This window comes from Tenrec ecaudatus, chromosome 1, assembly GCF_050624435.1.
Source record: "Tenrec ecaudatus isolate mTenEca1 chromosome 1, mTenEca1.hap1, whole genome shotgun sequence".
Taxonomy (NCBI): Eukaryota; Metazoa; Chordata; class Mammalia; order Afrosoricida; family Tenrecidae; genus Tenrec; species Tenrec ecaudatus.
The window spans coordinates 249,452,995-249,475,366 of NC_134530.1; the positions used below are offsets into that span (position 1 = coordinate 249,452,995).

At 40.7% G+C, this 22,372-nt stretch overlaps 1 protein-coding gene across 1 annotated transcript in view; it reads right to left on the reverse strand.

Annotated features, from left to right (window-relative positions):
* The window catches only part of PLD5 (phospholipase D family member 5), a 456,985-nt gene that overhangs the window by 35,739 nt on the left and 398,874 nt on the right, over positions 1 to 22,372 (reverse strand). The window contains exons 6-7 of the mRNA XM_075540593.1: positions 17,491 to 17,688; positions 3,318 to 3,454 (exon numbers count right to left, since the gene is read on the reverse strand). Of these exons, the coding sequence (XP_075396708.1) occupies positions 3,318 to 3,454; positions 17,491 to 17,688 (335 nt within the window). The remainder of the gene's footprint in view (positions 1 to 3,317; positions 3,455 to 17,490; positions 17,689 to 22,372) is intronic.

A 22,372-nucleotide genomic window follows, 5' to 3' on the forward strand; every position in this document is an offset into this window, starting at 1 on the left:
GGTGTGAGGGGCAATGCTGGGAGAGTGGAGGGTGAGTGGGTTGGAAAGGGGGAACCGATTACAAGGATCCACATGTGACCTCCTCCCTGGGAGATGGATGGCAGAGAAGGGGGGGGAAGGGAGACTCCGGATAGGGCAAGATATGACAAAATAACAATGTATAAATTACCAAGGGCACATGAGGGAAGGGGGAGCGGGGAGGGAGGGAAAAAAAAAAAGAGGACCTGATGCAGAGGGCTTAAGTGGAGAGCAAATGCTTTGAGAATGATTGGGGCAGGGAATGTATGGATGTGCTTTATACAATTGATGTATGTATATGTATGGATTGTGATAAGAGTTGTATGAGTCCCTAATAAAATATAAAAAAAGAAAAGAGGAGAGATAAAAAGAAAATGATTAGGGCAAAGACTGTACAGATGTGCTTTATACAATTGATGTATGTATATGCATGGATTGTGATAAGAATTGTATGAGCCCCTAATAAAATGTTAAAAGAAAAAGAATTGTATGAGCCCCCAATAAAATGAGTTTTTTAAAAGAAAAAAAATCGACTGCAAGGAGTGTATAGGAGGCCTGGTAGGGCTTGATCAATGGCAATGTAACCAAGGGAATTACTGAAATCCAAATGAAGGCTGAACATGAGAGTGGGACAGGAGAAAAGTAAAAGGCAGTAGAGGGAAGAACTGGGAGGCAAAGGGCATTTATAGAGGTCATCTAGCTCAGAAGCAACAAAGTCCACATGGAAGAAGCATACTAACCTGTGTGATCATGAGTTGTTAATAGAATCAGGTATCAGACATCAAAGAACAAAAAAAAATCCTATCATTGTGAATGAGGGTGTGTGTGGAGTGGACACCCAAAGTCCATCTGTAGGCAACTGGACATCCTCTTACAGAGGGTTGAAGGGAGGAGATGAGCCAGTCAGGGAGCAGTATAGCACTGATGAAACATACAACTTCCTCCAGTTCTTTAAGACTTCCTCCCCCCACTATCATGATCCCAATTCTACCTTACAAATCCAGCTAGACCAGAGGATGTACACTGGTACAGATAAGAGCTGTATGCACTGGAAATCTAGGACAGATAAACCTCTCATGACCAATAATGAGAGCAGCTATATCAGGATGGGACGGGGAAGGTGGGGGAGAAAGGAGGAACTGATCACAATGATCTACACACAATCCCCTCCCTGGGGGATGGATAACAGAAAAGTGGGTGAAGGGAGACATCGGACAGTGTAAGACATGAAACAAAGATATAAATCATCAAGGGTTTATGAGGGAGGGAAGGAGGGTTGGGAAGGGAGGGGGGAAGTGAGGAACTGATACCAAGGGCTCAAGTAGAAAGCAAATGTTTTGAGAATGATGATGGCAACAAATGTACAAATGTACTTGACACAATGGATGGATGGATGGATTGTGATAAGGGGTGTATGAACCCCCAATAAAATTATTTTTTAAAGAAGGCACAGGGTATAGGATTGATAGAACACAGAGCAACAACAATGCCAACAGAAGAACAACTGGTGTCTAGACCTTGCCTTGGGTGTAAGTTGGGAGTGTGTGGAGCAGAGGTCTTTAAACAGTTGGGTCACTGTCTGGTAGTATGTTGTTTGACTGCCTTGTGATCTTATAAGACGTCAGAATAGGGTTGAGGCTAGGGGAATTATTTTGGTGTCTGCTATGGCTGAGAGCCCTGTATTCTTATTGTTTGGGCTATCTGAAAGGAATAGATTTCTGATGGATGGGATTCACTCTTTTTGGATGATGGAGGTGACCCAGTGAGTTAGGGGAGTGGGTCTATACCTGCCAACTACCTAAGTGGTTTAGGAGAGAGAAATGAAGCAATAATCTGCTCAGAAGTCAGGTTGTTTATCTGAGCAGCTGACCAGGGATTGGAGTCATGGGAGAGCGGGTTAATAGCTATATATGGGTCTTTGTCTCATGCTCAAAGTCCTCTGCTGGTGCTTTGTAAAACCACTGTTGTTGAGTCTACTTGTATTGTTATGCTAATACCTTAAAACCATTGGCCAGGTATATGCTAACTGCTACCCAAAGTAGTTAAACAAACCAACAAACAAATCAACAAACCTGTGGATGGTCATACTTTTTGGGTGTCTTAAAATGCCACCCCTCCCCCCCTCAGTGCAGAGCTGTACCTCAGGGAAAGGAGATTAGTTTTGCCAAGTGGGGCTGGAGCTCCCTCCCCCCCCGACCCCCCACTGGTTGTTTGGAAAGTTTGCCTATTCACTATTTATGCCCATTCCAGGTTGCCAGGTAGAGTTACCCCTATGTAGTTTGGGTAGGCTGTGATATTCCTGTTATTGAGAAGTTAGGGCTGGGAGGGTATCAGAGTGGAGCTCCCTTGGTTTGGGCGGAAAGCCAAGCCTATTTATTCTTGTATTCACCCCAGGCTGGTCCTGTGGAGCTATGGCCCTGCAGCTCAGCCAGCCAGCCACCCTAGCTAGCTTCTGGAATGAGAAAATTTGGTTGGGAGATTTACACTCTGTTGGGAATCAATGCTCTGTTGGCTAGTGCTGAGGACAGATGACAAAGGGGAGTCTATTGGCAGCTGTTGCTGTACTTTTATTTGAATAAATTTGTGCCTATTTATCTTTATGCTGAGAATCCTCTGATCTGGCAATGTAAGCTATCCCTCTTGGTGGCTCCTCTGTGCTCTCCTTTGAGGACTCCCTCCGGTGTGTAGGTACTAGATCGTCATCAGCTCAAGACCTCTATATCCTCTTTCTACCTGACCATAGCCTTTAGGGTCTCAGAATAAACCTACTCGTTAAGGCTTCTAGGTCCACCATCCCTCCACCTGAGCCCAGGTGGTTTAGGAGAGACGGTTCATCATTCCTTTTTCATGCTTGGTCCAACCCCAGTTCTGATACCTCAAAGACCATCTGCACCTTCCTAGGATTTTGTTGCAAAACCTACTCAGTTTCTGAATGTCCTCTAGGTACATCTAAATTAATTTATACTAACATTATAACAGTGATATGAGATATGTCTAGACACAGTAACAATGATAGATTTGCAGTCTTCTTTGCGAGTAAAAACCCTATCTTCTTTCTAAACTTACTCTTCTGCTTTCAATGTAAACGACTTAGATGCTTTTTCAGGCTGAGACTCTGAGCCCTTAAAATGGACCCATTTACGTGCATCATGGGTAAACTGAAGCTGCCCTCTCAATAGATTTGAATGCTGGTCCCTTCCTGACATAGACCTCATAGCCTTTCAGTGTCAGTCTCTTGTCCACTGGTGATGGCTAGCCCTGGAGATTGGGTTATACGGAAGGTTTAGGCACTCACTGACCTTCGGGAACTTGTGCTGGAGATAGGCAGGTAGTCCATTACAGCGATGAACACAAATTTCTTAGCATCATCTATCACACTGTAGATGGCATCTATGTCAAAGCTTCTGTACTTTGGGCAAAAAAGTTTGGGAGAGTTCTGTAAAGACATAAAAACCAAACTTAGGGTGTAATCATTTTTATCATTTGGGGATTTCTTTTGCTTTGTTTTGCTTAATTGAATTTGGGCTCATAACTAAATGTTGGCATAGCAACTTTACCATATTAAACAAGTGTACAGTAAAACCTGCAAAAGCCAGACCTTTGTTAGGCAGAAATCTACCAGAGAAGGGAGATTCAAATGTTTTCCACTAAATCAATCAATAGGAAAGTGGTAAGATGTTACTTTGCCAAAGGCAGAAAATTCATGCTACTTGGAAAAACAAGGCGGCTTTGTCCAGTTCCAGCCCTCACAGGATTGACTGTCTATTCTCAGTCCTTTCAGAGTTGAGGCTTGTAGAAATCAAGGTGGGACAGGAAAGTCTCAAGTTGGTCCCCTCTGTCGGATTTGGAAGAGAATTCTTGCTGTCAGTATGCTTGGGGAGGAGCACTCCGCTCTGAACTTCTGAGACTGGGATGTGCATCACTTTGAAAACACCAACTAAATTTCTCAAGTGCGACCATACAATACACACATACATGTAGAGCAAGTACTTTACCCCAGACGTCTTTTCACTTGAATGGTTATACGGCTATAAAAATTGCTGATAAAAGTAACTCAATCCCTTGTCTCCTCTCATCCCCAATCTTTCATTGAGTCAGAAACAGGGCTGTTGATGGCTAAGAAAAGGTAATGAATAATTATAGAGGAAGCTGAGTACCGTATATACTCATGCATAAGCAGAGTTTTTCTGCACATTTTTAAATGCAGTTTTTTTTAGTAGTAAAATTAGGTGCCTCCGCTGATATTTGACTTATACTCGAGTATATTTGGTAAGTTAAAGCAATCAAATTTATCATGAGAGATAGGTAAGAAAATATTCTGAAAGATTTCAATGAAATGAAAAGAGGCAAATTATGCTTTAGATATATTTCCCATGCTACTAAAATGGTTGTCATCTTATATGGTGTTCATTGATGAAATTGCTAAAGAAAGAGCAAAATTACTTTGCTTGTCTCATTATTTTTCTACTGGACAGGACTGAAAATAGAGTTTAGCAAAGTTCCAATTTTACTTTGACAAGCTATAGGCAATGATATACCAATACGAGCTCAAATCATGTAAGAATATGCTTAATACCAACACATTGAATCGGTGGTTTCTGAAACTGTCATGAACGGTAGGATTGGACAGTGAGTACTCCCCCTCACCACGTCATGTACAGAACTAACCCATGCTCGGGGATCCCTATCGCCGCTTACAGTTTTGTGACTAGACACTGATGAATGCTCATCCGAGGGAGCATGAGGAATTGAGTCAGAAAGAAGTATGTTGCATGGCACTAGTTTTCTAGGCACTGTGATGTTCAGAAAATCATCTCGGCAGGGGACTATAGAGGATGAGGTTTTCATTTATTTTTATTTAAAATCAGGATGAGCTTTCATACTTTACTTATTTAACAGTGTTATGGATTGAATTGTATCCTCAACTCTCTCTTCTCCAATATGTTATGATAACGAGGCCACTTCAGGGTCATAAAGAACATAAAGAACAGCATAGATGAAAAGACAAATGAAGGAAGGAATTGAGAGAGCTAAGACACTGATTTTAGCATCCAGAACTGTTGGAAAAATAAATTTCTGTTCTTGGAAGCCTCCCACCTATGGCATTCTGGTTACAGTAGCACTGGGAATCTAAAATAAACTGTAAAAGTAAAATATACCTTTTACACTTGGTTGTCCTAGACTCAAATACAACAAGGGCCAGCATGTGAGTAGACCTTTCTCTAAAGAAGATAAATAAATGGCTAATAAGCATATGGAAATATATCAACATCATTAGTCATGAAGGATAATACAAATGAAGACCACAATATCATTTCAAACCCACTCACTCACTGCCACCCATTTGACTCAGACTGTTGTGTCCAGATTGGATAGTGTGGTGTCCTGTGGGTACTCCTGTGGGTTCTTTAAGAAAATAGAAAGGCCTTTCTCCCATCGAGTGCTTGGGGGTTTGGAACTGCAGACCTTTTGGTTACCAGCCCAATGTAACCACTATGACACCAGGCCTCCTTTTTATACCCAGTAACAGGATTAGAAGAAAATGGAGAAGCTGTGGAGAAACTGCAACCTTCATACATTGCTGGTGGGCATGTAAAATCACGCAGTTTGGAAACGAGTCTGACCATTCCTCAAGAAGTTAAACCCAGAGTTTCCATGTTGTTGTTTAGGTGCCATCTAGTAGGTTCCGACCCACAGTGACCTTATGCAAACAGAATAAACCACCATCCTGTCTGGCACCATCCTCACAACTATTTCCTAGGCTTGAGCCCAGTGTTGTAGCCATGGTGTCCAGCCATCTCTCGGGGCCCTCCTTTTCATTGGCCTCTACTTAACCAAGAAAGGTGTCCTTCTCCTGACCCTGGCTCTGTTGATAACCTGTCTCAGGATGGAAGACAAAGTCTCACCATCGTTGCCTCTGAGGAGCACTCTGACTATATTTCTTCCAAGACAGATCAGTTTGTCCTCTCAGCAGTGCATGGTACCTTCAATAGTCATCTCCAGCACCCCAGTTCACATGCATCGATTCTTCTTCAGTGTTCTTTATTCAATGTGCAACCTTCACATCCATATGAGACAACTGAAAATGCCATAGCTTGAGGCAGGCACACCTTAGTCCTCAAAGAAACATCTTTGCTTTTAATACTCTAAAGAGGTCTTGGACAGCAGATTTACCTAATGTAATACATCTTTTGATCTCTTGATTGCTGCTTCCATGAGCATTGATTGTGGATCCAAATAAGACAAAGTCTTGACAACTACAGGTTTTTCTCCATTTATCACGATGCTACCTATTGGTCCAGTTGTGAGGATTTTGGTTTTATTTACATTGATTTGTAATCATACAATCATACAATCATTGATCTTCATCAACAAGTGCTTCGTGTTTTGCTGGCTTTCAGCAAGAATGGTTGTGTCATCTGTCTATCACAAGTTGACAATAAGACTTTCTTTTCTTTTTCTTTTTTTTGAGTGTAATTGCTTTTATTTGATAAGTGCACTAAAAGTTGAAGATAATTTCTAAAGATTGTTTGTATAATGAACATTTTCTATTCTGTTACATTAAATATTCACTGGAATACCTTGTGATTTTAAAAACAGTTTTACTGGCATATAATTCACAAACCATACAATCCAATATTTCTTTTTTTATTTTAAAAATCATTTTATTGGGGGCTTGTATAATTCTTATCACAATGCATGCATCCATCCATTTTGTCAAGAACATATGTACATTTGTTGTCATCATCATTCTCAAAACATTTGCCTTCCACTTGAGCCCTGAATATTTGCTGCTCATTTCCCCCTCCCTCCCTACTCCCCCTACCTCATGAATCCTTCATCATTCATTAATTATTATTATTTTGTCATATATTACACTGTCTGACGTCTCCCCCTGCCTTCTTCTCTGCTGTCCCTCCCCCATGGAGGAGGCTATATGTAGATTCTTGTAGTCGGTTCCCCCTTTCTACTCCACATTCTCTCCACCCTCCAGGCATCATCACTCTCATCACTAGTCCTGAAGGAGTCATCTGTCCTGGATTTCCTGTGTTTCCAGGTGCTATCTGTACCCATGTACATCCTCTGGTCTAGCCAGATTTGTAAGGTAGATTTGGGATCATGATAGTGGGGGGAGGAAGCTTTTAAGAACTGGAGGAAAGTTATAAGTTTCATCGTTGCTACCCGGAACCCTGACTGGTTCATCTCCTCCCCACAACCCTTCAGTAAGGGGTGTCTGGTTGGCTACCAATGGGCTTTGAGTCTCCACTCTGCACTCACCCACATTTTCAATGATACGATTTTTTGTTCCTTGATGCTTGATACCTGATCCATTCGACAGCTCATGGTCACACAGACTGGTGTGTTTCTTCCATGTGGGCTTTGTTGCTTCTGAGCTAGATGGCCACTTGTTTATCTTCGAGCCTTGAAGACTCCAGATGCTATATCTTTTGATAGCCGGGCAACATTAGCTTTCTTCACCACATTTGCTTGTACACACGTTTGTCTTCAGTGATTGTATCAGGAAGGTGGGCATCCATTGATATGATTTTTAGTTCTTTGACATCTAATAACTGGTCCCTTCTGCACCTTGTGGTCAGCCAAGCTGGTGTGCTTCTTCCATGTGGGCTTTAGATAATAAGAATTTCTCTAATCCTGATGCCACATTCTTCTTCATACAGTCCAACTTCTCTGATTATTTGCTCATATAGCATACAGATTGAATAAATATGGTGAGAGGATACAACCCTGTTGCAAACCTTTCCTGATTTTAAGCCTTGCAGCAAGCCTTTGTTCTGTTCTCACAATTGTCACTTGATCCATGTACAAGTTCCACATTAGCACAATGATGTGTATTGGAATTCCCATTCTTCTCAAGGTTATCCATAGTTGGTTATGATCCACACAGTCACATGTCTTGGCACAGTCAACAAGACACAAGTAAATGTCTTCCTGGTATTCTATGCTTTGAGTCAAGATCCATCTGATATCAGCAATGATACAGCTTGTCCCACATCCTCATCTGAATATGACCTAAGCAGCTTTCTGCCAATATACTGCATCCTCTCTTGGATGATCTTGACCAAAATTTTACTTGCACATGATTTCAGTGATATTGTTCTATAATTTGAACATTCTGTTGGGTCACCACTCTTTGGAATGGGTACAAATATAGATCACTTTAAGTCAATTGGACCAAGTAGTTGTCTTCCAAATTTCCTGGCATAGACAAATGAGTGTTTCCAGTGCTTCATTAGCTTGTTGAAACATTTCAATTAGTGTTCCATCAATTCATGGAGCCTTGCTTTTAGTTAATTCCTTGAGTCTAGCTTGGACTTCTTCCTTGAGCACCAATGGTTCTTGCTCATATGCTAACTCTTGAAATGGTGGAATATTGAGTAGGACTTTTGGGTGCAGTGACTCTGTATATTCTTTCCATCTCTCTTTGATGCTTCCTGTCTCATTCAATATTTGCTCATAGACTCTTTCAATATTACAACTCTAGGCTCGATTTTTTTTCTTGGGTTCCTTCAGTTTAAGATACACTTTGTGTGTTCTTCCCTTTTGAGTTTCTAATTCTAGGTCTTTGCAATATATTTGGCTTTGCCTTCTTGAGCTGCCCTTTGAAAATCTCTATCCAGCGCTTTCTTCATCTATTTATCTTTTCTTCCATTTGTTTTCGTTACTCTATGATTAATAGTAAGTTTCAGAATCTCTTCTGACATTCATTTTGATCTTTCTTTACTTGATTGTTTTTATGACCTTTTGCTTTCCTCATAAACGATGTTCTTGATGTCCTCCCACAGCTCATCAATTCTTCTTTCATGAGTGTTCAATGCATCAAATCTGTTCTTGAAATTTGGGTGTGATAGACTGAAGGACATGTTTTGGATCTTCTGAACTTGTTTTAATTCTTTTCAGCTTTTTCCTGAACTTATATATGAGTAATTGATGGTCTGTTCCACAGTCAGCCCTGGCCTGGCTTTAGCAGCTGATAGTGTGCTTCTCAGTGTCTTTTCTCACAGATGTAGTCAATTTGATATCTGTATTCCATCTGTGGATCCAATATGATAATGTCATTAGTTTTACAAAATTCATTCATGTGATCCCTAGCTTCATTTCTATTACCAAGTCCATATTTTCCAACTACTTTTCCTTTTTCTGTTTCCAACTTTTGCATTCCAATAAACAATAATTATCAATACACATTGATTGCATGTTTCATCAATTTCTTACTGAAGAAGTCAGTAGATTTCTCTATCACTAGCTTTTGTGGTTGGTGCGGAAATTTGGATAATAGTTGTATTGATTGGATTATCATGAATGCAGATAGATATCATCCTATCACAGGCAGCACTGTTTTTCAAGCTTGATTTTACAATGTCCTTTTGAAAATGAAGGCCATGCCATTCCGATTGATTGTGTTATTACTAACATAGCAAATTATATGACTTTCTATTCAAAATGGCTAAGACAAGCCTACTTCAACTCATTAATGCCTAGGATATCTATCTTTATGTGTTTCATTTTATTTTTGACAGCTTCCAATTTTCCTGTACTTAGCATATTCCAAGTTCTGATCATTAGCAGATTTTTGCAGCTGTTTCTCCTGACCTCGAGTCCTGCCCCACCACCAAATGAAGATCCTGAAGGCTCAGCTCCCACAGGCTTTACCCAACACGCCACTCCACCCCAAGAAATCAGCTCCTTCTCAGTCACATTCTGAGGGCTCACCAACCCCAGGGCCCATCCTCTGGTACTCTCTCCGACAATGTTCTGCTCTGTTCCTTAGGCCTTCAATATCTGACAGTGTTTTAAAGTTATGCATAAGGTTTTCAGTGGCTCCTTCCTCTGAAGCAGGGAGTCAAGTTCTCTTCATTGTCTGTTTTTAGTCTGGAATTACCACTGAAACCTGTTCACACTGGGTGACCCCGCTGGCATTTGAAATACCGGTGACATAGCTTCCGATATCACAGCAACACACAAGCCACCACAGTGTGACACACTGACAGACAAGTGATGGAGTAGAATAGAGTAGTGATTGTATGAATAGTAGAAGCATTTCCTGGTCCTATGCCATCTTCATGATTGTTGGTATGTTTGAAGTCATTAAACTGCTTATTATCTAAATTCTTCTCATAGAGAATTTCCCTTGTTTTTACTGACCCTCTGCATTAGGCGGGGTTGACTAGAGTCACAAATCCAGAGACATTTATATGCTTGTAAGAGTAAGTTTTATAGATTTACAAATCTTCACTTGTGGGTCATAATCTCACGCCTACCTATAGGCCATTGTGGATGTCACATCAGATAATGGAAAGTATCTTTTATTGTTGTTAGGTGCCACAGTCGGTTATGATTTATAGGGACCCTATGAACTACAGAACAAAACAATGCCCAGTGATACCATACTCACAATTGTTGCCATTTTTGAACCCACTGTCACAGCCACTGGGTCCATCTGTCTCATTTTGTTGACCATCCTCAAAAGCATGATGTTCTTTTCTAGGCACTAGTCTATCCTGAGAAGATGTCCAAAGGGCATTAGGCAAAATCTCGCCATCCTCACGTCTAAGGAGGATTCTGGCTATATTACTTCCCAGACAGATTTGTTCGTTCTTCTGGAAGTACATGGACTTATATTATTCTTTGAAAGCACCCCAATTCAAATGCAGTCTTCCTCATTCATTGACCAACTTTCACATGCATATGAAGCAAATGAAAATATCATGGCTTGAGTCAAGGGCATCTTAGTCCTCAATATGACATCTTAATGAAGTCTTGCTCAGCAGATGTTCACAATGTAATATGCCATGTGATTTCTTGACCACTGGTTCCATGAGTATTGATTATCATGCAAACAAATTGAAATCCTTGAGAATTTCAATATTTCTCTGTTTAAAATGATGTTACATATTGATGCAGGTTTGAGGAATTTGGTTTTCTTTTTATTAATTGACAATCCATATGGAAGGCTTTGGTGGAAGTTACATAATCTCCTGTCAGTTTGAGGAAGGGGTGGAATCCAGCCCGCCAATCAAGTGACAGCTTGATGACCTCATTTTAGAGGCGCGACAGAGATAAATAGCTCACTGGAGGCCAGGCACACTCTCTCTGCTTTGTCTTGCTGCTGATAAGCCACATGGAGCTATGCTGAAGGAGTCAGAGCCCTGGAGCTGGAGGAGCCACGTGGAGACCCACACCAGCATTGAGATGCTTCCACCACCACTGGATCCATAAGACGTTCCACCCACTGGCCTATAATCTTCCTGCATTCAGTGGAATTGCATGTGTTGTGCGAGTCTGAAGAAGAACTTATAGACAGGTATTGAACATATGGGCTAATATCAGACTTATGGATTTGAACTGGACTGGGCTGGGATGTTTTCTCAATACACAATTGCTCTTTTATATAAAGTTCTTTGTTATACACATATGAGTGTCTATGAATTGTTTCTCTCGTCAAACCACACTAACACATTATCTAGTCAACCTGGATTAACACAGCTGCAGTCTTTAATTTCATCAGTGTTTCAAGTCATCCTCACTTGTAGCATGCAAGTTTGTGTCATTTGCATATCATAAATTCTTTTTTTTCTTTCCAAAAAGAAGCTTTATTAATCTAAAATATTATTAGGGCAAAGAATGTACAGATGTGCCCCACACAACTGATGCATGTACATGTATGGACTGCGACAAGAGCTGCATGAGCCCCCAATAAATTGTTTAAAAAATAAATAAATAAAAGAAAGAGAAATTGTACAAGTATTAGTTGGGCTGCTTTTAGGTTTTTTTTTTTTTTTTAAAGATCATTTTATTGGGGGCTCTTACAGCTCTTTTTTTTAACATTTTATTTATTTATTAACAATTTATTGGGGCTCATACAATTCTTTTCACAGTTCATACATATGCATACATCAATTGTATAAAGCACATCTGTACAGTCTTTGCCCTAATCATTTTTTTCTCTTTTCTTCTTTTACATTTTATTAGGGACTCATACAACTCCCACCACCATCCATACACATACATACATCAATTGCACAAAGCACATCCATACCATAAATTCTTAATAAGGCTTTTTCCAGGGGTGAAGACTGTGTAGTATGGAAGGGACCAGACCAAAACCAGGGATGTACATGGTAGACAATGGTGGAGGAGGTGGGGAAAGGAAAACAAAAGGATGAATATAAGGAAGAAAAGGGGAGCGGGGTCATGGGGCACTAATCCACCCAAGGGGAGGGTATTGTTTATATCTCCACAGGGAAAGTGGGACCAGACTTCAACCCAGTGCGGCAAGGTGTGAATGCAATATCCCGGCGTGGAGGAGGGAACCAGTGGAGAGGTCTGGGAGGCTGGGCCCCAGCACCATAAATTAAGTGGATTCCTGCCCTTCCCCCGAAAATAATTTGTCCCAAAGGACGACATTGACTCTGCAGCTCCGGGAGATGGACATATCTGATCAGAGTACACGGGAGCAGATGAAGGGGCAGGAGGAGAGAGTGGAGCACAGCATGGCCCACCAGGCCGTGAGGATGATGTTCCTGAGTAGAGCAGCCAGTCCACAGAGAGAACAACATGGCTGGCCCCACTATGAGACATGATGCCCCTCAGTGACTAAGGGCGATACAGGGGACAGCACCGGAGACACAGTGTGGGAATTGCATCTGACCTGATCCCACCACACCGAGGCAAAGCACTGGGGGAGTGCAGCAGAACAGCAAGGGAATGGAGTGGCAAGGTCCCCAGGAAATGCTGAAAGTGGACCTTGGGGCCAGGGCGTGGTGCCCCAACAGACTGGACTGGAAAACGCTCCTAAGGGCCAGCAAACAATCCCTGAACTAAGTACAAGCTTTTCTCTTGTGAACTGTTTTGTTCTGTTCTTTGTCAGTGGTTTGTTTTTATTGTTTTGTTGTCTGCTTGTATACTGTTGCTTTGTTTTCCTCTGTCTTGTTTTCATGCATGTTAGTGTCTCCACAGGTCTGTCTGAATAGGACAGGCTGGATGAACTCTCTGGAGGAAAAACAACGGGACCGACAGTTCCGGGGGGACTTGGGGTGGGGGGTAGGGGGGGTAAGGAAGTGGTGTTAACAAACACAGGGACAAGGGAAAAACATGGGACCCAAAATGGTAGAGAGGGGGGAGTGGCAGGCCTGGTGGGGAACGATCAAGGGTAAGGTTGCTTAGAGAAGAGGTATACTCTAGCCCAGGTGGCGATGAAGCATGGTAGTGGGGCAGGAGGAAAGTCAAGGGAGATGGAGGAAAGAGCTAGGAGTCAAAGGGCATTTATGGAGGTCTAGACAAAGACATGTACATGCAAATATATATAGGAGGATGGGGAAATAGATCTATGTGTCTATATTTATAGGTTAAGTATTAAGGTGGCGGAAGGACCTTGGGCCTCTACTCAAACACTCCCTCAATGCATGAATACTTTCTTTTATTAAATTGGAACTCTATGATGCTCACTCTCCCGACACAACTGCTGAAGCCAAAGTGGGTGAACAAGTAAACGTGGTGAAGAAAGCTGATGGTGCCTGGCTATCAAAAGAGATAGTGACTGGGGTCTTAAAGGCTTGAAGATAAACAAGCGGCCATCTAGCTCAGAAGCAACAAAGCCCACATGGAAGAACACACCAGCCTGTGTGATCGAGTGGTCCCGAAGGGATCAGTTACCAGGTACCAAAGAACAAAAAATCATATCATTGGATGCACACCTCCATGATAGGATCACTGAAGACAAATGGGTGCATAAGCAAATGTGGTGAAGAAAGCTGATGGTGCCCGGCTATCAAAAGAGATAGTGTCTGGGGTCTTAAAGGCTTGAAGGTGAACAAGCGGCCATCTAGCTCAGAAGCAAAAAAGCCCACATGGAGGAAGCACATTGGCCAGTGCGATCACGAGGTGCCAAGGGACCAGGTATAAGGCATCATGCAAAAAAAAAAAGATATATGTGTGTGTGTATGTATGTGTATATGTATGTGTATATGTATATATATATATATATATATATATATATACCATATTAAATGAAGAGGGAAGTACAGAGTGGAGACCCAAGGCCCAAGTGTCGACCAATGGAGATCCCCTCATAGAGGGGTTTAGGAGAGGAGATGGGTTAATTAGGGTGTGAGGTAGTATCGATGAAGAACACAGCTTTCCCCCAGATCCTGGATGCTTCCTCCCCCCAACTACCATGATCCGAATTCTACCTTGCAGGGCTGGATAGGGCAGAGGCTGTACACTGGTACATATGAGGGCTGGAGACACAGGGAATCCAGGGTGGATGATACCTTCAGGACCAAGGGTGTGAGGGCCGATGCTGGGAGAGTGGAGGGTGAGTGGGTTGGAAAGGGGGAACTGATTACAAGGATCCACATGTGACCTCTTCCCTGGGAGAGGGACAGCAGAGAAGGGGGGGAGGGAGACTCCGGATAGGGCAAGATATGACAAAATAACGAGGTATAAATTTCCAAGGGCTCATGAGGGAGGGGGGAAAGGGGAGGGAGGGGAAAAAAATAAAAAGAGGACCTGATGCAAGGGGCTTAAGTGGAGAGCAAATGCTTTGAGAATGATTGGGCGGGGAATGTATGGATGTGCTTTATACAATTGATGTATGTATATGTATGGATTGTGATAAGAGTTGTATGAGTCCCTAATGTAAAAAAAGAAAAGAGGAGATAAAAATGATTAGGACAAAGAATGTACAGATGTGCTTTATACAATTGATGTATGTATATGTATAAGAGTTGTATGAGCCCCTAATAAATTGTTTAAAAAAATAAGGCTTTTTCCAATCCTGAGGTCACATTCTTCATATAGTTATATTTCCCAGATTATCCAGTTCTGTTTGATCCATATACCGGTTCTTTTGGTCCATGTACAGTTTCTGCATGAGCATAATGAGGTATTCTGGTATTTTGGAATTCCCATTCTTTGAGATTTTATCCACAGTTGTTATGATGTACACAGTAAAAGGTCTTTGTATAGTCAATAAAACACAGGTAAAATCTTTCTGATAATCTCTGCTTTTAGTCAACATCCATGTGACATTAGCAGTGATATCCCTTTTGCCACATTCTGTTCTGACACCAGCTTGGATTTCTGGCAGCTCCCTGTGGATGTACTGCTGCAACCATTAAAAAATTTTTCTTCATTATAGTCCACCCCCTCAGGAGGACAAATAGCAGGAATGTAGATGAAGGGAGACAACGGACAGCGTAAGTCATGAAAAAACAACAATAATATATAGTTGATCAAGATACATGGAGGGTGGGGGAGGGAGGGGGAAAAAGAGGAATTGATACCAAGGGCTCAAGTAGAAAGAAAGTGTTTTGGAAATGTTGATGGCAACATATGTACAAGTGTGCTTGATGCAATTGAATGATGGATTATTATAAGATTTGTAAGAGCCCGCCCTGTAAAATGATTAATATAAAAATTATTTTCAAAAATTTTAAACTTTTATGTGAAATCAATGATTTCCATATTGTTTGGTCAACTTTCTTTGAAGTGGGCACAACTAAGGATCTCTTTCAGTCTGTTGGCAGGGAGTTTTCTTCTAATTGCCTTGACGAAGACCGGTGAGCACTTCTAATGTCTCATCAACTTGCTGAAACATTTCAATTGGTATTGTATCAATTCCTGGAGTCTTGTTTTTGGCTAATATTTTTAGAGTAGCTTAGACTTCTTGCTTCAACCCACTGCTTCTTGAAATGGTTGAACATCAACTAATTCTTTTCAGTATATCCTTTTCATCTTCTTTTGATGTTTCTGTTTTGTTCAATATGGCCTCCTTCAACATCAGAACCCAAATACTTCTTGGATAATTTCTTCAGTTCTTTCACACCTTGAGATATGCTGTGTGTTCTTTATTTTTGGCTTTCTAAATCCAGATTATCACACAGTTCATTATAATTCTCTTTTCTGCCTGATCTTTGATATTTTCTGTTCAGCTCTTTTACTTCTTTATTTCGTCCACTGGCTTTCGCCAGTCTATATTCAGAAATAAGCTCTAAGTCTCTTTTGACATCCACTTTGACCTTTTCTTTAATTTTTTTTAATGGCCCTTTGCTATTTTCATGCATGGTGTTCCTGATGTCATCCTACAGCTTTCAGGTCTTCTGTCACTAGTGTTCAGTGTGTTAAATCTGTTCTTGAGACGTTCTCTAAATTCAGCTGGGAGATATTCCAGGTTTTGTTTTGTACTTGCTTTAATTTTCTTCAGCTTCACACTGAACCTGCATATAAGCAATTGATGATCTGTTCCACAGTTGGTCCCTGGTCTTGTTTGGCTGATTATATTGAACTTAGCCATCATCTTTTTCCACAGATATAGTCAATTTGATTCCTGTGTATTCCATCTGGTGAAGTCCACCTGTATAGTCACCATTTATGTTGTTTTAAAACAAAGTAATTTGCAATGAAGTCATTGATCCTGTGAAACGCTCATGCATTCTCCAGCTTTGTTTCTGTGACCAAGACCAGAGACTGTTCTTTCCTTTTTGTCATTACAATCACTGGTAATTATCAATGCATCCTGACTGCATGTTTGATCAATTTCAGACTGAAGAAGTTGATAAAATTCTTCAGTTTCTTCATCACTAGCTTTAGTACCTGGTACATGAATTTAAATAATAGTTGTATTAATTGGACTTCATTTTAGGTGTATAGATATCATCCTATCATAGACAGCATTGTATTTAAAAATAGATCTTGCAATGATCTTTTGACAATGTAAGGATGCCATTCATTTTCAATTTGTCATTTCAGGCATAGTATATAACTTGACTGTTCAACTAAAAATGGCCAGTGTAAGGCCAATTGAATTGGCCATTTTTTAGTTGAACTATCATGTTATATTGTCCAACATATTGTCCATATGTTTCCATTTTACTACTTTGTACATTCCATAATCTGGCTATTATGGCCACTTGCAGCTGTTTCTTCTCATCATACTTGTGAAGTCCCTCAAGCTTTGCTCCATTCGACTCACTAAGGTTGACGCTGCTTTGAGGAGGCAGCTCTTTCTCAGTTGGATTTTGAACACCTTCCACCAGAGGGGCTCCTCTTGTGACACTGTATTCAGACCATGATATGCTGCTATTCATAAGATTATCAATAGCCAAGCCCTCAAAAGTGTCTGTTCTTAGTCTGTACTCCATGGGGGTCCCTGCTGTATTTGCAATACTGGTGATGTCACTTTCAGTATCACAGCAGCATGGAAGCCACCATACTATGACAGACTGACAGATGGGTGATGGATCTCAAACTGGGAGTGCTTAGTACAATGTATGATTGATAACAAGTAACGTAATGGGTGAATAAAGAGTAGACATATGTTCCATGCCTGGTGGGATGAAATAGAACTCTGTATCATTCATTTTTGCCTAAATACAATATCACAGTCAAACATTCCAAGTTAAAAAAGGCCTCTAGAAGGGGGAGGAGGAGGAGAAGGAGCTGATAACTTACCGACACGAAAGCTTGGGAGTAGGTTTCATTCAACTGGAGTTGCAATTTCTTTTGGTTGTCATACACTCCATAAAGCCTTTTGGACCAGGTCTGAGGTACTCGGCTCTTGAATTTTAATGAACTATATAAAGCAAATATTCTTTGTAAATCCAGGACAAGGCAACTGCAGTTGTAAAATATGACACCCAGTTCTTTCATCTGTGAAATTAAAATTGAAAGCATCAATGCTATGTGTGGCTGATGGTGTTGTTTTCAAATAGAAAAAGTAATAAGAATGCAGTACGAGTGGCATCTTTTCTTGTATCTATTGCACTATGGACATAAAAGTTATAATTACATTTTATAGTATATAGGAGTAATGCGTCATCAAAATGCTTGGATATTTAAGTGGAAGAATTTTTGCTCCCATTCTGAATTTGGTCTCCTCTAGATAATTTTTCCACACTCACTTACCCTCCTCATCTCATTCCTTCAGGTTTGTTTCCTAAGCGTTATTATTTCATATAATCCCTAAATCATAAGCAACAAAATGTTCATTCTTAACTGCAGCATCCAGAATGGTTAAGACCATGGATCTTGAGTTTGATTGCCTGAAATCATATTCCAGTTTCATGACTTTCTAGCTATGTGAGTTTGGATAAGTTGTTAACCGCTGTACCTTGGTGTCTTCTTTCATAAACTGGAATTAATAGTATTTAAAAAAAATTAACTTGCTGCCTTTGCTACCTACAGTTGTCATAAGATAAATATCCTGTTTTCACATTCTGTCGTAAAGAGAAGATTTGTGTTTTAAAGGACAGATATTTATTTCTCTCAGTTCGGGAGACTAGAAGTCCACATTCAGAGTATGGCTTTAGTGGAGCTTCTTTGCCTACTTCCGCTTTTTTCAGCCAGTAATCCTTGAGGTTCTTGGGCTGGTAGAACCCCACAACCGACAAATAGTGTCTGTCCCGCCACCTTCATTTATCTTGCTCTGTGTCTAATTTAACTTTTTTTTAATAACTAAGAAGCGATTAGCTCTAGAACACATGCTACCCTGATTGAAAATAACAGCAAACAATAAACTCATTGCCATATAGTCAATTCAGACTCACAGGACCCATTGGGCAGGGTTTCCAAAGCTGTTCCATTACCAGATGCAGGCTGCCACCTCTTTCACCCATGGAGTGGCTGTTGGGTTTGAACAAACAACCTTTCATTTAGCAGCTGAGCACTTAACCATTGCATCACCAGGATTTTCCCCTATGCCCCATTAACATACAAAAGAAAGCTTTACTTCCAGACAGAATTAAAGCCAAAGGTACAGGGAATTCTAGCTCATATTTAGAGGAACGTTACAAACAAAGGAAGAAACAGCAGCTGGAAAATGTGGCCTTGGGGATGCCTAATAGAATTTTGACAGGAAGGAAGGAAGGCTGCAGAAGAGCCGATACGTTTTGACTCTGCTTTTCAGGAAGAATATTGAAAGCACCGTGGACTGCCTGAAGAGCAAGCAATTTGTCCCTGAAGGGTACAGCCAGAAGCGTCCACAGAAGGAAAGATGGCATTATTTTGCGGGTTGAACTCAAACATTTTATCAGGAAAGATTCGTGCTGTGAAAAGGACATCATGCTTGGTAAAGTGGAGGGGCAGCAGAAAAGAAGACACTGATGAGACAGACTGACATACTGCAACGATCGTGAAGACGGCGCGGGATCAAATAAGGTCTGGTTCTGTAGCACAGAGGGTCTCTATGGGTTGGAACCAATAGGACGGCACCTAACAACAGCAACAACAACAACACGATCCATAATACAGCGATACTTTTGTCATCTAACTTAATTTTCTCCAAATTCCTGTTTGAACACCAAAAAGTTCAAGAACTAAATGTATTTTCCCCATACGATATAATGGAAACAAAATAATTGGTTCTGAAGCCCCTAATTACACTTACAGATGAATTCTCCAGGACTTGAAATCACTACGAGGCTCTTAACCTTCTTGCATATCCGTGTCTCACATATGCTATCACCATTGAGTGGTTTCTAATGTATCCAAATTAGCGGGAACTTTTCTGCTTCTTCAGTGGGCTGGGTTCTTTGTGTCGTGGTTAACGATTCCTTACCATTCGCTACATTAGCCGCTATAATCACATTTCCCCACCCCCGCTCAAAAATGTTGACAATGCCAGCTTAGCCGTCTATTCAGTTGCCAAATCAGACAAGTGGTAACCTGATTCAAATTTTGCAGCAATTTATTTCTTTACCTCTATTGTGGTTCTCACAGTTTTCTTCTTAGCTTGATTGCTCATATGGATTATAATATTTTATGCAAAAAAGGACAATAATGAACGTTTTAATATACTAACACGAGCACTAAATGTTGCCTGAGCGAGAGCAGTGCGTACACGCCTTTGTGTCCTCCGCTGGGCTCCATGCACGACACACTCTTGGCCCCCACAGGGTTTTCTTTTTCCTTTTCTTTTTTTGATGGTAAGAAAACATTCGAACTAAAGATGTAGACTTCTGTGCTTTATACATTAACCTTTTTTCCCCAAAACAATTTTATTAGAACATAATTTAGATATAATGCCATTTAACAGTTCTGTCATATCAAGCAGTGTTGTACAATTGCTACCACAAGCAATTTCACTTTCTTCCTTATTTTGCTCCTTAATATTGGCTCCCCACAATTTCCCTCCTTCCCTGATAAACCCCCAGGAAACTTTATTCCAATTATTGTCTCTATAGATTCATCCAATCTGGGTTTCATATACTGAAAAACACAGAAAGATACACACCAGACTAAGAATACTGCCATCATTCTTGGATCAACTATGGATCAAAGTTACAAACACACAGAGCAGATTTTGTTTTTGAACTTTGTTGTTTGAGTAGTGGAGCCTTTTGACAAGTGAGGTATCCTGGTAGTTGAGATGAGGGGCAGACGGGCTGGAGTAGCCCTATCACAGACGGATTATTCAAACAGGTTAGCGAGACGTTTTCTGGTATTAGATAACACAAGTCTAGAGAGAAAAAGACTAATAGAGAAAAAGACTAATAGAATCTTGCAACAAAATAGATCAATTATTTTATCGACTTCTCTCAATATATAGCTAGGGAAGGTCATTCACAAGCAGGCAAAAATATTGTCCCAACTTCAGTACATATTCAAGTTTTCTGGGCACTCATCAAATACACCCTGGAGCATAGTTGCACTGTCTATTTGAGTCCAGTATCACATTACGAAAATTCCATACAACTTCTAATTAGTCAACAAAATTTAGTAAAGTGAACTTTTGGGCCTAGAAAAAATAATACAAATCTATGAGTATACAGCGAGGATTTTGTTATATAGGCTTAGGACTTGAAGCACATGGACACTAAACTCCCTTCCTGTTTATTCCTTCAAGATCTGTACCCGGGCTTTTAGGAGAGATCACCAACTTTGTAAGGTCCTTCCCTCGGACTCCCCCAGCGTGGGTGTCTTTTCCTGTTCATGTCTACGGGCCTCTCCTCCCTTAGTAAGCTCCACAGCTAGCACAGAACAGGCTGTCAGGTGCTCCTGAATCTGTTCCGACTCACAGTGACCCTGAGGTACAACAGAACGGACACCGTCTGGCTTGTGCCATCCTCACAACTGTTCCCATGTTTGCGTCCATTGTCGCAGCCACTGTGTCAATCTCATGAAGGCTCTTTCTCTTTCTCGATGCCCCTTTCTTTTACCGAGACTGGTTTCCCATGATAACATGCCCGAAGTGTGTGAGAACAAAACTCATCATCTTTGCTTCTAAGGAGTACTCTGGCTGTACTTCTTCCGACAGACCGAGTTGTCTGTCATGGTACTTTTTTAATAGCCTTCACCAGCACCATAATTCAAATGTTTTGATTCTTCTTCGATCTTCCTTACTCAATGCCCAACTTTTACATGCAAATGAGGCAATTGAAAATACCATGACTTGGGTCAGGTGTCCGTTAGTCCTCAAAGTAACATCCTTGATTTTCAACAGTATAACTCCCCAAATAGTTTATTTAATATAAGAATACACAAATTCAATAACAATATAATAATTTTAAAATAAAGCTATATATATCTTCTTTATGTACATATGTAAGTATTTCTTTAGTATAGAATCCTAGAACTGAATGAACAAGCACAGAAGGACAATGCTGTTGTCCTTAATTGACTGATGGCAACCTCTTGAACAATACAAAGAACCACTGCCTGGTCCTGCACTAGTTAAGTGAACAATGGTAGATGGCACCTTTGAATTTGCTAAGTTTTTTCTGCCTTAGTCTGGAAGCTCTGTTGGTTCCCATTAACTTCATAAAAACCTGCAAGCATCCACTGATAGAGGTGGTCATTGTGCATGAGGTACTTTGACCAGGATTGAACCCAAAGCAAAGATTGGTTCTACCACTACCTTTTCTAATAAGGACAATCAGTGCTTCAGAATGTGAAAGTAAGTAGAGTGGGGTAGGTCATATGAAATATATGCAAAGGGGATGTTGGGTTGCCTAATAAGCAAGGCAAGTATGATCTTACGTGTGTTCGTTTTCTCATCTTTAGTGAACCATTTCACCATTTTTTCCCCACATCGAAGATTTTGCTTCTAGGCCTGGCTGGCATCTGTCTCACTGCCAACTCCAAACACCCTCCTTTAAAATCAAATACTCTCTTCAAATCTACAGTCCTTTACAGGGGTGACATACCAGGTAAGCAAGGAAATCATGAGGTTGCTCATGCTTATTTACTAATCTGTAGTGAAAAATTTCACATGCAGTTTAACAGGGTTCTAACCATGTGAAATTATTCACTACAGGCTAGTTAATAAGCATGAGCAATCCCATGCTTCCTTGCTTAGTGGGTAATTTGAGTTGCAGCAATGAAGTGGTGTGGCTGA